Here is an 18,622-nt window from a genome sequence, read left to right on the forward strand (position 1 = left end):
CTATTGTGCTGTGGCGCTGCAACCCAAAGCTGCTGGGAAATGGGAGGACAGCTTTATTGTTCAGCAGCTCCTGGGTCCCTTGGGGTTTGACGACTTCTTTCTCCTTCCCTTTCCTTTTTTTTTTTCCCTTCCCTTGCTCAGCTAAAGACACATGCAATCTCTTCTTCGTGATAGTTAAGCGAATCATTAGGTTAAAGAACTTGAGGCTGACAGAAAGCATAAATGATTCTCATTATCTGCTGAAAGGATTCAGGTGGATTAATCTGCTCAGGTGGGTGTTACAGTGGTTGGAGAGGAAAGGTGCTCCATCATAGGATGAAACTGTGTGGTTAATTATCTTGAGTAGAAGCCATTGTTTTTTTAACAAGAAAATTATAATTTGTCACAATAAAAGAGAATGGCAGTTACCTAAACCAGCTGATTTTTTTTTTTTTTTAAGTATTTTAAAGTTTGTTTAAAGAAGTCAACTAATTCTGCTCAGAAACGTGGAAGAGCATTATTATCGGACACCAGCAGTTCATCAAAACACTCAAGCAAACCCTCAGAACTCCTCTGAAGTCAAGTGCTTTATGCATTTATTTAAAATGAAGGATGCGTGTAACTGCTTGCTCAATCACAGACAAAATTGTCACAGTGCTCACAAAAACTCATTTGGCCACAATGTATTAAAAAAGTCAGTTTTGCTTCAATGAAGCAAAACCTTATACAAACCAATGCCATAAAATAAGATCCACTTTAGGATGTGTATGCAAAGTACCCCTAAAGCAAAAGAGGCAGACCATAAACTATTTATAAAAGTTTGGCATCTGCCTACAACCTGCATAGGAAAATGGTGTGCAAGATCACTCCTGAACTGATAGTGAAGAATGTAGTTTGTGATTTACAGGCACATTTCACTAACTAGGAAATGGGAAAAGATTTTTTTTTTTTCCTTTGTGTGATGTGTTGCTGTGAATCATAATGCAAATTAAATTATGATTATAATAAAATTAAAGTGATAGTTATGGAAAAAAACTGTAACAAAAAGCTAAAGTCTCAATATACAGTTAGAAATACAATATCCCTTTAAAAAAAGAAACAACAGGGTAAGAATAACAGGAACAATGCTACAAACAATTTTTCAAGCCTGAGAACAAGGAAAGGTAACTTTTATAAATAAAACTTTGGAAAAATCACAGAGACTGTTTTTCTTTTTTAAAAAGGGATACTGCATCTTTAAAACACATAAAATAATAAGTCACCCGTATTCTACTTACAGATAGTAGGAGTAAGAATAGTAGCTCCTCCTGGCAAGCAAATCACAGACAGTGGAAAAAGAGAAGCAATGGTGAATGAAAAGCGTGACTCTGTCACATCCAATAAAGCAGAGAAATGTGCGTTTAAAAAAAAAAAAGTTGAAAAATTCATGTTTCTTTGGTTAGCATTTCAACTTGCTCATGCACAAACTAGCCTTACTTTGCCATGCAATTAAAAACAAACAAAAACAAAAATTAAAAAACCCCTAGCGTATAAAAATGATTTGTTTTTCAGAAAGATCACTTGAGAAAATTACATGCTGAGATTTCACTTATTGCCAAAAATTTTGAAAATTAAATGGATTGTGTAACTTCAACATGCAGTTCAGCATAATATAATGATTACTGCCTAGATGTCATGACAAATGAACAGCTGTGTACAAATCTTGTCAGCAGATATGCCTTTTACTTTTCAGTCACAAAAAAAAATAAAGGTTCCATTAATAAATACATTTAATCAGAAAACAATTTCTTGTCATTCACTTTAACATATTTATCAGTACACAGTTGTATGCATATATGTTTGTATGCGTACTGTGTGTAGCTGTACGAGTACACACATTTTAAAGAAAACTGCACATTTCCAGCAGACATGTGTGTACTGGCATATCCACCACACATTTCCTGAATGCAAACATATGCTTTCTATTTTAAAATCTTACAACTGGAAATGCTGATGTAGTCATGCTAAGCATTAAAAACATGGAAGGTAAACAAATGGAAGGAAATGAAGGACATTTGGAAATAGTCCAACAATGATTTTGAAAATAAAAATGGCATTGCTTGTTAAAGATGCAGTATCCCTTTTCTTAGCTGGTTTGATTACTCCAGTAAGTCTGTAAAAGCTGTTAAGAGCTTCATTGAGGAAAACTTCAAACCAATTTGTACAAAATGATCAGGCAAAGCCTAAAACATCTCGAGCTTATGAACAAAACTGCTTAAGTACTCCATTTTTCAATAAAATGTAATGCTGCATTTAATCAGTTTGAGATAGCGGTGGCTGTGCATACGACTTAATAAACCAATAAAAATGCAGAAACCATTGTTTTATTGACTTTTCCATCTAATAAGCTGTGGTCAATTCGGGTACCAAAAGGGATACTACATAATGGATCACTGAATAGGTACACTACAGAGGATGATTCAGACGGATTGGTTTTTAGTCCCACCACAACTACGTGAAGTGTGTTTTTGTATGTGTGAATGTGTCAGAGTTTTTACAGCTGCTGCTAGCTTCATTATTTTTTGAATTGCCCTGATTCACTAGATGGACTGATTTAACTCAGGAACACAGTTTTTCTACGCTTTTTGTAAGAGACCTTGACTAAAGCTGGTGTAAAAAAAGTGCCCATTTTCACTAAAGGCAGAGGGGGAGAAGAATGGCACACCTACAACATATGCAATGGATAACAAATTAAATTATTGTGATGAAAAATTGCTAAACATTAAAGATTCATTAAGCAGGTTAATTTCTCACCTATTTAGAATACAAAATACTAGAGGAGTTTAGAAATATTATGCACTATAGAATGATGATAATTTCTAAAAGAATACTGCCTTCACAGTTTCTGAGGAGGGGAGGGGGGAAAAGGCAAAATTTAAAAATATTACTTCACAGATTTAATTAACTCACTTTGGTCAAACCATTCAATAGCAAAAACTTGAGCCTAAAAGGACTCTGAATGGAAGAGGCAAAAAGGACAGGATAAATGTACACATGGATTTGTTTGTTTGCTATTTGCAAAACTAGTCAATCACATCTGGAAGTGACTGACACTGTAGTGTTAGACAGCCTTGTTCTCACACACAAACACACGTGCACACACAGAGAATTTTCTATTAAACATAAGGGGACCACTGCAACACGCACTAAGATGGTATTTCCCAGCACATACCTTGCTACAAAGCTAAAATATAGAGATTTCCACCTTAAAGCTGAAAAACAACTTCTTTTGTTTTTCAAAAGTCGTGTAAATAAAGAAGGCTGGCTGACTGTATGTCTTTTTTGCACGTGATGAGTTGAACCTTTTGCATATGTGTTAATTCTCAACCACAGAGGTAAACAACAGAGAAAAGTAAAAGCACTTTTGGGAAAAATCACATATGTAGCTAACTAACACAGAACACTATAAGCATACCTAATGTTTCTAATGCAGACGTTTCTTCTCCAAGTTATATATCTCCAGGGATAATTGTAAAAAGGCAATAAATTAAAAAAATCTAATGCAAACCAGCAATCATAACACAGAGAATGATCTTAATCTTTAAAAATAATAGCAAGCTGAATTTCAGAGGAATATACTCAACAATGACAAAAATACTTTTTATGATACATTCTGAAAAAGGCAAGGGAACGCAACGCACACACCATGGGAAGGCAAAGGGCTCGTTCTATCCAAGAGAAATCAGCTTGTGCCACATGAAGGGGACCCACCAGGGATGGGTTGCACAAAGAGAGAGGAACTAGTTTCTAAACTATAACTACAGAATTATAGGGACATATTATGAACTTTTATGGCAGGTTAAAAGAGTTGCAGCTACTGGGAAGGCTAGGCTTCGAAACACTGACCAAGCAATAGGATAGCACAAGTTACTACAGGTAGGAGCATTGGGATGCAGGGATAGCATTGAACAATGCCAGAAGATGGCGATATTGCTTACTGTCTAAGAAAGCACTGAAAAAAATTTAAATTCACTCAAATTAATACACTTTTAAACAATTTCATGCACTAAGGACTCACTAGATAATTTTACAGTGATGTGGTATGACTTTTAAGAAAAAACTCCAAGTTTACAAGAGCATAAATAGAGGTATAAAATTACATTATTTTCAAGTTGTGTAACATACAAATACAAATAACTCATTAGAGCCGCATAGAGAAAATAATATTCATTAAGTGGTTAAAACATGAAAAGTGCAATAAGTTATTATTTTTTCTTTGCTTTAAAAAATAAAAAAGGCAACAAGAATTTCAAATCCACCCACTTTAACAATCTGTACATTCTTCCATCTCCAACTTAAAAATCCTTGGAAATAAATAGTATGAGAAAATGTATAGTTATCAGATCTTACATATAAAGAGATAGTATCTTTAAAGACATCCTAAGAATCACAGCAAAACCAAGAGAAAATACAAGGAACTAATTCAAAAATTGACCAAAAGGACCTACCAGTCCTAAAACTTTTTTTTTTTTTCCTAAAGACATGTAAAAAACAGCCTTTAAAAATAGTTTGATAGGGAGGGGGGGAAAAAAAAGATCAATCAGCACAGATCATTTTCTTACCTTTTTTTGACAATCAATATGACAACAAGGAGAAGTAGGATGAATACCAGAATTCCAGCACTTATTCCTGCTATTTTCACCACTCGATCTGTTTGTTTAGCTGGATCCGGAATCACCTCAGGTTCTTCTGTTGCTGCTGCTAAATGAATCAAAAAAAGAAGTTACTTAAATGTGTAAGCACTAGAGACAAGGAAATAATTTTGGTGACAATTTTTGAACATGTGTGTGTCAATACAGTAGTCAAAATACAGATATAGGCATCATGTTTAAGCATCTACACATACGTATGTAGACATACTATAAATTTAACAGAACTATAGAATAAGCACAGTCAGAAGGGTCCAACACTTGGCCCTGCAGAGAGCCATCCCCAAGAGTCACACACAGCATGTCCCTCAGAGATTTGTTCTAACACTTGAACTCTACCAGGCTTGGTGCTGTGACCACTTCCTTGGAGAGCCCATTCCAGTGCTCAACCATCCTCTGGGAGAAGAACCTTTCAGTAATACCCAACCTAAACCTCCCCTGACACAGCTTCAGGCCATTTCCTCAGATCCTGTCACTGGGCACCAGACAGAAGAGACCAGTGCCTGCCCCTCTGCTTCCCCTCACAAGGAAGATGTAACTGTAATGACATCTCCCCTCAAGTCTCCTCTTCTCCAGGCTGAATCAACCAAATGACCTCAGGTGCTCCTCATACAACTTCCTCTCAAAGCCCTTCACCATCTTTGTTCCCCTCCTTGCAACAGCATGTATATGTGTATATATACAGCTGAATAAATATGTGTGTGTATATATACACACACACACCTCCACACATGCAGAAGTGTTTATGCACCTGGATTTCCAAGTAAGTTATGGTATTAAAAAGCAGAAGACAAACAAGAGACAATCAACTTACCACCCTTACTTCATTTAATGTTATTTTTTTCAGATATTAAATATGGAATATTTAACACTGAATAGTAAGAAAGCATTTACACACAAATAAATAGTAAAACAATTTTTCCAAGCCATGTGAACTCTAATCTGCAGTACTTCTGTCCTCTATCCAGTTTCAGTTCACCTTTGTACATTAATTCACCTTACAGCATCTGGTCTGAGATCTGCATTCTACTGGGAATTTTGATTCTCTAAATAAGGTCATCCACAAAGCCAAGTTTGAAGTCAGCAGTAGTTTTATTTCTGTTTATAGGCCCTGAAAGAAACCCCACAAACCACTGTTCTACAGAGAAAAATATAATATACATGAAAGTGCACAGCCATTCAGTCTGCACCTCTTTGCATAACAGCCTGGTGTAAAAAGGACCAGGAACAAGAGCTTTTCCAGCCTGGTAAAAATATGAAAAGTATAAACAAGTTTCAGCCAGGGGTAAAATCCCATGAGATGTTTACTTGTAGAACAGTAAATGGCTTTCTGGTTCTCTAGTTCCTGCTTTCTAGGGCTGTGGCCTTTGCTCTACTCACTGGCATGAAGGGGTGGGTATGTGTGCTTGCTCTCCCTCTGGCCCTTCTCTCACACTCCACCCAGCATGCAGCAGATGCCCCTTCACCTCTCCCCTCACAGCATCTTCATGTGGAATAAGTTACAAACTGCTGGTATCCTCATGCTTATGTCATTACACAGAAAGTTCCTTTAGTCTGAAAGTAGGTTGCTTCTCAACAGATCACCAAAAGCAGCAGAACAAAAACCAAGGTGTAGTCACATGAGAGAAAGGCTACTGCTCCCCTGAAAATCTACTCCATTTAGAAAGCCAGGGTAGTCCTTATCAGGGATAATTGGTATCTAATGCTTTCTGGGTTTAACCATGTTACAGATCATTTCTCTTTGTATTCCACATGCAGGAACCCATAGTACCTTTTGAAGGAAGGATACTGCTGTTGTTTAAAATTACTCTTTATTACTTGTTTCTGTAACCTTCATCTCTGCAGTATCTGAACCATGTACAACTTACCCTCAGAAAAACCTTCTGAGTTAGTGTGCTCTCTTCCAGACACCCACACGGGAGCTAGACAGACAGTGAGAGATCTGGTAGCGCTTTAATCGTAAAACTTAATCATCATCATAAGAATTCATCATTATAATCATCTCTCTCACCTACAGCTTGAACTCTATCTGCTGAGAAATACTAAATGTTTCCTTCTCTATGTAAATACACGCCTGCATGCACACTTGCATACATAACCTGCAAGGACTGAACACTGTATATTGTGTTTGTAGTATAAGTGTTGTAGGGGTGTCAAGGGGTAAAAGTGAGGATCTGGCAAGAGATGTGTGCATGTACAACACACACAAGCTAGAATTAATGTTGGATACACATATGATGCTGTCTAACAGAGGAAATGAGGGGCATGACTTTTGAGGCAGAACTGGAAGATGAAGGTATTCAACCTTCTCAATGCTTAAAATGAATCAACTCCCAGTCCCAGTATTAGCCAGGCTGGATGTGACAAATGTGAATGAATATTTGATAAGCAGTAGAGCCAAAAGGCCAATCAGTAGAGTCAAAAGACAAATCTAAGCTAAATATAAATGGCTTTATATGCTAATGGGGGGGAAAAAATAATTTTTGCTGTATGGAGTACTGAGAAACAGCAAGGACATGGGAAGGGTAAAGAGGGAGCATACTGGAATGGGATATTTGCTGTGTCTGGAATTGTACAATGTGAGTGCAGCTGGGCAGCTCTGACCTAGCAAAGGTAAGAGCTACTCAATCTGCACAATAACTAAGGCTGGAGCAAAAGATTTAGTTGTGTGGATGGAGATTTAAGGCCAAGTCTCAGAGATTTCAAAATACGAATGATAGGGATTGAATGTGACCTGAAGATGCACTTCAAAACTTGAAGGCTCAAAAATACATCCATCACTACAGGCTTGAGCTTTGATCAGGACAGTCATATTTTGAAAGGAGTATTAGTGATGAGAGAGTGAAGGGGAAAGAATGACAGACCTGTTTCCCACTTCTCTGGAGAAAGATAGGATACCTATAACTTGATAGAGTAAGCTGCAATATATGTGCTTCTCAGAATCATGTTTAAAACTACTGCATGGCCACACACACAGTTGTATCATTCAGAAAAGTTACATTAGAAAAAACAACTATCACATTTCAGAAAATCTGAAGGAAAGGTAACGGAGGGTGTTTACATATTTGGTTATGGCCAAACTTAGGCACAGGTGTTTTATTATATACACTCTAGGAAATGATTGGTTTGGATCACCAGTAACTTCAAAATGAAGCTCTCTGTCAAGTCTTTTGAACAACAGTGGAAAGCCAGAAGGATATCTACTGTTTGACCATTTGTTCTTGTTTCCATACATTAAGGGTTTTGAAGTAAGGGACAGTAACTCATTCCATGAACTTTAAGGCTACTTATGAGATAAAGCTGATGCACACTAGAAATGTACCAGAGAGTCCTAAATTAATTGAGGAAAATGTCATTGAATAGTCATACACTAACCAAGTGTATAATCAGTGGATGAGCCTCATATACCCAAAATGCTAAAATCTACTGGCAAAATGATACCTGTCTTGCCAATAACAGAAAAATTGCTTTGAACTTAAATGAATCCAGGATTATTATATGCATATTCCCAGCAACAGATAATATATGCATTCTTCAGACTAAATTCTACATTTGGGGACTACATGAAAGTAATCATAGATATAAATCACACTGTAATCTACGTGAATTGCATGCAATGACTGTTTTGAGGAAGCTCTTGAATGTAGCATAGAATAATTTAATCAAATGTATGACTTTGAAAACATTTCGTATTAGTTGTGTTTTAACTGTGATAAAGTGTGTTGTAATAACCATGTGTGAGCTTACATGGGTAAGCTCATAACCAGAGTGAAAAATAGAGAAAACTTGTGTCTACATGTTAAACCTACATATATAAGTGAATATCTCCTGGCTGCTGATTGCACAAGGACTACAGCAGCAAGTAAACTTCTGCTTACTGTGAGAACTTGCTCTCTCTACCCTCTACAAGACAATCAGGATTTAGTCCTCTGAAGTGGCTCTTCTGCAGGCTGAACTGCTGATTTTGTCAAACAAAACAACTGAAATAAACAAGGCTTCATCAAGAACAAAACTTGCCTAACCAATTGAGCAGCCTTCTGTGATGGAGTGACTACATCAGCGGGCAAGGGAAGAGTTAGAGAGATCATCTATCTGGACTTTTGCAAGCCTTTGACATGGTCCACAACAACATCCGAACACAACATCTCTAAACCGGAGAAATACAATTATTTTGAGAATTGGAATTAACTACTGTATATTTCTAAGAAGGGCAAAAATACTCTAAAATTATTTAAATTATAAAAACACCTGCTTTACTAATTTTTAATGTTCATTTTTAGTAATGTAGTCCTGCAATCCTCTCTTATATCTTGAACATCAGACTCTATTAAAAGGTAATTTATTGATCTGAGAAAGAACCCTGCATGGTAACACAATGATCATCATACAAAAATGGACTCTTTATTGACTACTAATTCCTTTGGGCAGCCTTACTGTAATAGACCATGAATTAAGTGCTAATTTTTACAATACCTTTGCCTTGCATATCAGTATGTTTTTTGCACTTTGATCCTGTAAATCCAAAAAGAGAGGACCCTGCAGTTTTCAGCCCATACAAACTCATCTTCCATAAAATTTGCAAGAAGAGCTTCTGACCTGAAACAGAGCGTTAACTACATCTTCCTCCTGTACAAAAATTGCTGCCTGCACTGAAGATTTATGAGCTAGACTGGGAGGTGAACACTGGATTTTAGCAATTTATCTACTTGCCTTTCTTCTGAACTAATGAACAGCAACAACAATCATATTCCACAGTTCCACTCACAAAGTTCATAAAATAACTCGATCCAGTGATTCTGACTCTGCACATAGCCAGTAACAGTCACCATATAAGAAGTTGTTCTCCTTGTTTTAATAGATGACAAAGGGGAGCATTCAATCAGTCAACTTCCATGATTAATAGCATGAAGTTCAGCTGTGAACAGCACTAAATTAGACTAGTGTAGCTAACTCTCTCAGGGACAGTAAAATTCTATCAGATGAGGTAGAGTCCATCATCTCACGATTTCCTGATGTACTTAATTACTCTAATTTTTTTAACTACATTTTTAATCAAACACACCAAAAATCCAATATCCACTTCTAAAATTGAGCATATACAAATTATTTACACTTAATTTTTGAAGCATACTGTGGCATAAGGAATCCAGTCACGGCACATATTTCTTTCCTGTCTTCTCCTTCCTTCTGTGGTTCAAAATTTACACAGAGCCTTGCAAAATTGTCAGAGAATTTATGACACTCAGCACAAAATCTATTCGCCTATACCTTCCCAAGAAGATGGTGTAGGAATCAAGATAATGATATTCTACTTACTCATCCAAACACAATTATTCAAGCAGAAAATTCTGGTAGGATTTTGAAGGGCTGTTTGCATGGTACCACTAAGAGAACAGCCAGCCTTCCAAAAGACAGCTTTTAAATCAGAAGTTTTGAACAACATTTTTATACATAACCTTCTCACCATATGATTTGACTCTCTTAACATTCACAGCATTTTATTCTGAGTTTCCTTTGTGCGAGCAAGGGATGAAACACAGTTTTATGCATGATTAAAGCTGCTATTTTATTACACTGCATTTTCTTTGAATGTTAATTTCTGTTTATGGCAGATCTTTGAATTCTCACAAACTGGTGTTATTGCTGCATAGCTTGAAGTTCAAAATAGCTGTGCTCAAGATAATCTGTTCTGCACTTTTGTTATGTGACATTCAAAAACTTTTAATTAAATCCAAGAATGACATCTGAATGAGTTCAACAAGGTAACATCATGATAACATCAAATGAAACTGAAGGTAGCTCTGGAGATGTCAGTCTACCAACTGAGAAAAGGGCTTGTTGAAAAACCAGGTGAGATTCTCTGATAAATATTTTTTTAGACTTGTCTGCCCTGTGTTTTAATCATCTGGCCAGAAAGACTGTTCTGCCTGCATCAGTCTAGTTTTTTCACTGCTTTGCTACAGTGATAATCATTGTGCAATTAAGGAAATTTTTTGTAAGTCTGAAATTTAATTAATAAATTCAAGTTCAGTGAGGGAAGATCCATAACCACTTTTAGCTTTATTAAGTTTAAAAAAGTCTGATTCTATTTGCTGAAAACATTTTAATGTATATTTGCAGGGATCAGCAGACAGGATGTGCAACTTGTTCTAGCAAACCATGCACATGATTCATGAGGTCTTACAGATATCCTCACATGGGTCACTTTGGTACAGCTCTACTGATTTTTCTTAAGTTGAAAGCTGAAGATATATTTAGTGGGAAAGGAATCTCCACAATTATTCCTTTCCTACAGCTCCTAAAGAATTTTTCTCCTGGTCTACAGCTTCTGGGAGATGAAGGCATGCCAGAAATATACTGGGGTTTGGATCCATCTAACCTGTTGTCTCCAGGATTCTAAATTACATATTTTTAGGGTAGCATTATTAGAAAGAAAAATTGTACATGATTATGAACAGAAAGTGTGATTCCCCAAGCTGAGCTCTGAAGTGTCAGGTTCATCCCTGTCACCATGGTAACCAGGTTCATGACTGTCCCAAAGAAGAGAGTTTAACAGACTCTGCTAGTGGAAAGGGGGAACAACCAGCCTCTTCTCTGAACTTGTCCTGAAAGGGGAGGGTAGCGAGGAGATGCTTAGATAAAACCTGCCGTCTCACATTTGTGTTGCAACATACTGTGCCAAATTTATCCTCTTGAGTGTCCCTCTCTGGGGGGAAGGGAGAGGTGTCACCACCTCCAGATGCTGCCAGCTAAGCCTAACAGAAGGAGCCCTCAGGGCCCCAAAGCTTTGTTAGAAGTTAAGCCTTCATATGGACAAATTTATATAAGACTACATTCTCCATATAAAAGGTCATTGTTGCAGAAATTGATACAGACACTGTTTATGGGCCTCTTTTGATAGTTTATGTGCAAAAACAAAAATACAGCTTCAGTCTAACCTCTAGTTAGTCAGATTTGGGATGGTGTAAGGAGCTGTAGAAGTTAAGCACGGGGAAACTCACAGTTGGCTATGCATACAAATATGGTGTCAAGTAAACAGGTTACACATCCTTCTTTCAGATAATGCAGAAAAATAGCCTGAGCTTATGCTACTGGATAATTTTAAAATTATGAACATGTAGCTTATAAATATTTATATATATTGTAATTAATTAGTCTAGAACAGCATATCTTGTCCTACAATAATGATAATGCTACTTGAAATTCCAGTATAATATGTACATTTATGTATAAAAGACCAGTTCCTGACTAGTGTTGATAATCCCTCTCAAATGTTAAATGAATGTTACTTTGATAAATCATATACAATCAAAAAACAAAACAAAACAAAACAATAAAAAAAACATCCCTACAACTCTCCAGGACTTTCAGATCACTTAATAGATGGTACTATTTTGGAAGGAAACTCTAAGGAAAACAGAATCACATGAACCAAGTTTCTGCTGCTGTAACGGTCTGAAACAAAAATTAATGAGGGCTCTGAAATCAGTAATATCCATGAATTTATTACCAATTAGCAAATACCTTAATAGATTCAGAAGTATCAAGTGAAGAAAGTGCTGAATCTGTTTGCCTCAGTAGCTGAGAAACCTTGGACATGAGCAGATGAAGAGAGCCAGAGCTGGAACAATGCTGAGGAGACAATGTTCCTGTAACACTCTGCCCTGCTGTCCATGGGTCACATTGAAAGAGAAAACTGGTGCCATCAATGTCTTTCAACTACACTTGCCACTAAGACATACTTCTGGAGCCATGTACTTTGCAGGCACTTTATCTTTAAAACTATGGCAAGGATAGGATTTGGTTATGGGGAATTAGGATGTTCAGTGAATGTTATAATCCACAGGTTTTACAACTTTTGAATTGCAAGGTGCTGTCCTCTGCAAGAAAACAGCTGTTTGTGCAGAGATAACAAAGTTAGCTTTAAGGGAGCTGGCTCAGTGATGCAACCATGCCCCCAGGACATAAAGAGCTCTGGGCCAATACAGATGGCAACACTGACAAGGCATTTTACACAGAGGTGTAAATTGAAGTTACCCTGTCAGCTTCTAGTTCAGTTGGCTTAGATGGGACCAGACATGAGATAAAAATGTGGGCTAAGGCTTCTGAAACAGCACCTCTCAAAGGGCAAACATGGTCAGAGGAACGTGGCTTGTCCCCATCTTGCAACATCATTGCCCAAGAGACTGAAGACTCCTCCTGGTCACAGCCTCTGACAAAGTGGAGGTGGCTGAACTGCCTTTGGAACTTTTAACTCCAGAACTTTCAGAACAAATTGTGTTGTTGAGCTCTACACGTGGATAAATTCGAGTCTATTTGTTAGTCTACTCGACACCAGAAAATCCATTACACCACCTTTTTTTCTTCCCTCTCATTCTGGACTTCCTTAGCTTCAAAACAAATAACAAATATTTGAAAGGAATCAGGATATCATACTTCAGGGGTCTGGTACTGTGTTTTTTCAATCTTTGAGGTTCTCTTTCAGGCCACTGTTTCAAAATAGTCAACAACAGTGCAAAGGTTGGAGATTTGCCTAAAAAAAATCCTAATCTGCATGAAAACTCAGGTTTTTGAACCTTATAGATCTTCTAAAAAGTAAACTGTGAACATATAACTGCTTATTATAAAATACTAGATCTCATTGTCTAACAGCTGCATGTTTGAAATGTGGAAAAATTCAGAGAAATACCTAATGTGATTTTATTTTTTTTGGGAATCTGGTTAATTGTATGTGTCTTGCCAAAAAAAATTTCCAAGTAAGGCCTTCTTGAGACGCTTGATGTGTTTCTTTCAGTAACCAATATGGAAGTAGAGATCTAAAAATTCAAACAAATTTTTTTTCATGGCATGTGTACTAACAGACCTTGAAAAGGACATGTAAAAAAATGGATGTAGAAATATATAACATGCATGCTGTAAAGTATTGGACTGAAACAAGAAAATATAAACCACTATTGCTCTCTGATTTTCTGGAAAGGGGTATTGACTAAGAGTGATCCTCTGATCTACCTCATCAGCAAACCACTTAAAAATTCTTACCATTTCTTAAGGTCACTGTGATTACTTCCCTTAAAAGCACAATGGACCTGTTGTAAGACCTGTTGCAGCATTTTTTCCTGGGAACATATAAAAGCAGTCAGCCTCTTGCTAACGAGATCATTTGTTAAGTTAATGTTTGGCTACATTACAAATTAATAAAATTTTAAGTTTTACTCTAAACAAACTGCCTTCAAAAATAAGTGTTTTTAAAGATAAAAATCTCTCTTGATGTTATAAAATTTCAACTGTGCAAGACACTGCACTAAGTTGCCTGGTGTTAACAATGAGTCCTGTATGACTTGTTAGCTCAAAATTAATTCTTAAAAGAAAATTATTTAAAAAGTAATGTTTGGTAGCAAATACACAAAAATGCCTCATCTTCCCACCAGATAGCATTTAAGAAGTTTAGCAGGGAAAGTACATTATAATGATCATTATTACTTATATAGGCACATTACATGGTTTATGTGGAGAAATATTACTCTCCGATGCCTGAAGTAACATTTTGCTATATTTATTGAGAATAACACTCTATGAATAACTTCTGCTAATTTAAGCAACTATAAAATTGCAAGCGAGAATTTGCTGGTAGTGTAGGAGTTGCAGAGTTAATGCAGACCTGTGTAATTATGCCGAAGGAAGTAAGGACAGCTTAACTCTCCTCCACCAGAAAAGTGCAAACTCTCACCCTAAATGATAGCTCAAAATACAGAAAATGAGACGAAAAATTTTCTTATATCAAATGCAGTGTTAATAACATTGCAGATGGAATCAAAAGATAGAGAAAATGAAGAATAGAAATAATCTTTCCTTTATTATTTCCAAAAAAACAAACCCACACAAATTAAAGCTTATATAATGCTAAATCTAGCCTTTGATAGTAGCCATCAACTGTTATTTGCCATTCAGGATGGTGGAAAGGTGAGAAAATAAACAAAACCCCTCCAAGAAAACAAGTGGTTAATTCTTCCTTTGGAGGTAGGTCCTAGTTTTTCCAAATATGCATAGATGAAATTCTATACATAGCATATATATATATATAGTTTATATATAATCTTTAATAGCACACATCTGTTCTTAGGATCCCAGATTATTACTGTCATGGCTGCCAGCCTTCACTATTTTTTCCTGCAAAGTTTAGTACTTTTTCAAATAGAGTGAAAGAGGAAATATATATATATATATATATATATATATATATATATATATATATATATACACACACACTCTGAAGGAAGAAAACATGCTTTCTTTCACAAGAGTTATATTCTTCCATTTAGAGAAATTTCTTAGAACTTCTTCAGTTCTATAATACCTTAATGACATGGTGCAGTGTTTGTAGGAGTCCACTAGGCTGGCTGAGAAACAACTACACTGGACATGCAACAGCCATGGCAGAGAACCTTTTCTTCACTTTTAAAACCTTCCCATCTGAAGAGCTTTCACTCCCAGAAAGCCACATGGATCAAAACTCTTGAGGTTCTCCTGAACTTTTTAGCACTAATAGGTGTCTAATAGCAGCTGGATGTCTGGGAGCATGAGGGAAAGGCAAATATCCTCTTCCAAGCCAGTGGGGGGGTATCACCCAGCTGTACATCACAGCAGGCTGCAAGTACTATCTCAGCCATTACCCTAATTATGCAGTTGCTCCCAAATCTGCTTATCCAAATACATCTGAAAGGTCTTATGTCAGCACTTTAAGCTCAGCCACCTGATTTTGGACTGAAACATCCAAAGCTGTGGTGCTTATCCCTGTGAGTATACCAGCTGTGACGTGAGGGCAACAGCCTTTGGCTGGTTAAAAGCTTTGTCATCTTCTGCTACCCCACCATTTCCAACCCAAATACGTTACCTAAGCCTTAAACCCTATGTAAGAAGTCAGGAGCTGGTCTCTAGGCTTGTTCACCACATCTGACATCTAGAAACACAGCCATAACGACACTGCAACAACACGCAGCTAATGCAATGACAACTGTATGAAAAACACATCAATAATCACAGCTCTGGCTTGACTGTCATTGATTATTGAGCTCAGATCAGGACCTGTAATCATATTAAAAGCCTTTCATACTGTGTCATTGCCTCCCTTTCTATATATTTCTACATTATTAATATGTCAAAGAAACTTTCAAGCAGGAAGAGGAGATGGCAGTCCTGCAGACTACAGGACAAAATATGCCAGCAAGAAAAAAGACTTAAAGTGTATTGCCACTTTCTGAACCTTTGGGTCTACTTTTTCATATTTTTCCCTTTAATACTGAAGCTTTGTTACCTTCAGACCTTAAACTCTAATTACTCTCCCTCATCTGAAAAAAATAAAGTTTTTTTTTGTTATTTCCATTACTCAAGGAAATAGCCACACAAGACTGATTGGGAACTAGGTGTAATAGAGAACTTCCATGATTAAAGATAGATGAACTTTTTACATCTGTTATTATACTGGTTCATAAAAAGTAAAGGAGAAGCAGCTTTTAATTTCACAAAGCACAGACTCTGGCAGAATAGTGAGGCTGTAGGAAAGGTAGTAATGGGCTGTACAGTATGCAGAACTAAAAGGTATCAGTTTGAAAATGACTGGTGCCCCCTCAGCTGCGTTTCACACAAGTATAGAGTGTGTGGTTGTTCTTATCCAGAGGATGAAATGACCTGCTCTGCATTGGATGTGCCTTGGGCTGCTGCTTTCTCAGCTGGTTTCTCCAGGAAAATACAATTGTATCAAAGGAAAAAAACCTAACCATATATTTAACAAAAGCTTCAAATTCACATACAATTCAAAAAAATGAAGCCAACTATAACATGCAAATATTGTATTATGATTTATGTAATGGATTGTCAGCAAAGAAGATTACTGTTCTGATATTTATGCTTTAAATCTGGTTTTAGGGTTTTCAGTCAGTTGTGATCTGATTAAAATGTGACTGATTTGGAGCAGGAAATCACCTTAAACTGAAGGACTGCCAAGAACTCTTGAGGTGGCAAAAAATATCTATACTGAGGCCCTGAGCTGTGTCTAACAATGACCAAAACCAAATTTGCATCTTAAAGTGAGAACGACTGTATGAAACAACTGACATTAAAACAATGAGCTCTAGTGTTGAGCACACAAGCTAAAACACATCTCTATTTGCATTGCTCCTTTGCAAATGTGAACTGCGTTTTGAAACACAGAGGCCACTCCACACTGTGAGTTTCCATTTATAAGCAGGTACTCCTGGCCATTCATGGCAAAAATGGCCTTTCTTCTTTTCAAGGAAGGGAAAAATGGCTTTCTTCACTGACTAACTTGATACAACTTTAATGAATGGTTCAATTCAGCTTCTTATTGCTTAAAACCCAAGCAATGTTATCTATCATCTTTCTTAGAGACAGATGGCCAAAATTTTCAAACTTGGGTTGATGGATTCACCCTCCTATATTCAGACAGCACCAACACAGGAGATGACTTTCAGATTGCTTGAACAGCTCTCATAAATCAGATGAATTGTCATACTTTAACTAACATGTGAAAAGAAACCAGAGAAATATATTAGTCAATGAATGGAATGACAATATCTGATAAGACCTGCCTGATTCTGTTGTAATGACAAGACTAGAAAGTACCACATGAGAACACAATGCAATCCCATATAATCACACCTGCTATCTAAAAAATACTCAGAAAGTAAAATTAAATGCAAAACTGTTTGCAAACTTCAAGCATTTAAGAAACAGAAAGTGGAGAACAATAATATGTTTCTGAAGCAAACATTAAACAACTTGGGACTACATTAAACTTCATAAGAAAATCAAAAAAGCCTTATTTATCACTGCAACACTTCAGCAGGACAAAATGCAAAAAAGAAAAGTAAGAAATATAAATTAAATCAGTGATTTGTGATTGTAAAATGGCAGTTTAAATTGGACTGGAATTGTATCCCTAACTACATGAATCTGAGAGTTATATGCCAATGAAAAGAGAAGCAAATCTAAATGTGGATCTGAGTGAAAGAGGTGGTCTACTTCTTTCCTTCTTTCCAAAGGCACTATCCAGACCTGTTTCAGACATTACTTCACACACTCTAGAGACCCCCTTTCTTGTGCTGGTTATCAATGGGACAGCTACATGTACAACTACACATACTGCCACCACAGAAAACTACCATTAACTCTGCATAAACAGCCTTCCTTTTTGTGAGATGCACAGAACAGGAACACAAATAGTGCTCGGAATCATGACAGGCACTATCAAATCTGCCTGAGGTCATTTACAGATCATTCTCCTTGTGATATATACCTTGGGTCACCATTAGTAAGCCTTCACCTTTAATTGGAGCAAGTACATCCCTTCCTATTTCTTACTGTGCAGACAGAAACAGCCAACCAGCATCACTGAAATGAGGGAAATGGTGTTACCTTCTACTTAAAAGAAAATATCAGAAAAGATCCTGTCATTTAACCTTACCTAACCTTTGTCCCTGCTCCACAATCAAACAATTCCTGCCTCAAAGTACTGCACTACTTTTACTCTTGATACTTCTTTTAAGGTTTTTAAGCCTGTATACCTTTCCCTAAGCTTAAAGAAATTATTTATAAAAGTAACCTCTACTGACCAAACAAATGAATCCAAATAAGATTAAGCCTAAAGATAGGCAAAGTAATGACTAAATTTCAGTGTCTGTTTACTTTTTTTTTTAAAAAAATATTAGCATTGTGAATGAGTGTGACCAGATTTTTAAACTAAAAAACGTTCCAGTTTACTTCAAATATTTTAAATATTCTTTACATTCTCTTGAGACCTGGCAAAATGAACACCTCTATATCCATTTGAGAACAGGACTTCTACAGAGATCAAGGGGGTTATGCCAGGATGGACAAACAAGGAGTGTTTCAACCACTCTTAATGGAAACTACTAAAAGAAAAGCCTAATTTCAAGATT

At 36.6% G+C, this 18,622-nt stretch overlaps 1 protein-coding gene across 12 annotated transcripts in view; it reads right to left on the bottom strand.

The window, feature by feature from the left end:
• Positions 1-18,622, bottom strand: part of PTPRK (protein tyrosine phosphatase receptor type K) — a 382,447-nt gene that overhangs the window by 31,821 nt on the left and 332,004 nt on the right. For 4 of the 12 annotated variants that reach the window (XM_086877038.1, XM_086877026.1, XM_086877028.1 and 1 more), the window contains exons 14-16: positions 4,581-4,719; positions 3,434-3,475; positions 1,257-1,286 (exon numbers count right to left, since the gene is read on the bottom strand). In XM_086877038.1, coding sequence (XP_086733164.1) covers positions 1,257-1,286; positions 3,434-3,475; positions 4,581-4,719 — 211 coding nt within the window. The remainder of the gene's footprint in view (positions 1-1,256; positions 1,287-3,433; positions 3,476-4,580; positions 4,720-18,622) is intronic. The other 8 variants (XM_086877029.1, XM_086877035.1, XM_086877033.1 and 5 more) reach the window with 3 other exon arrangements.

Source organism: Cyanistes caeruleus, chromosome 2 (assembly GCF_971803275.1).
Source record: "Cyanistes caeruleus chromosome 2, bCyaCae1.hap1.1, whole genome shotgun sequence".
Taxonomy (NCBI): Eukaryota; Metazoa; Chordata; class Aves; order Passeriformes; family Paridae; genus Cyanistes; species Cyanistes caeruleus.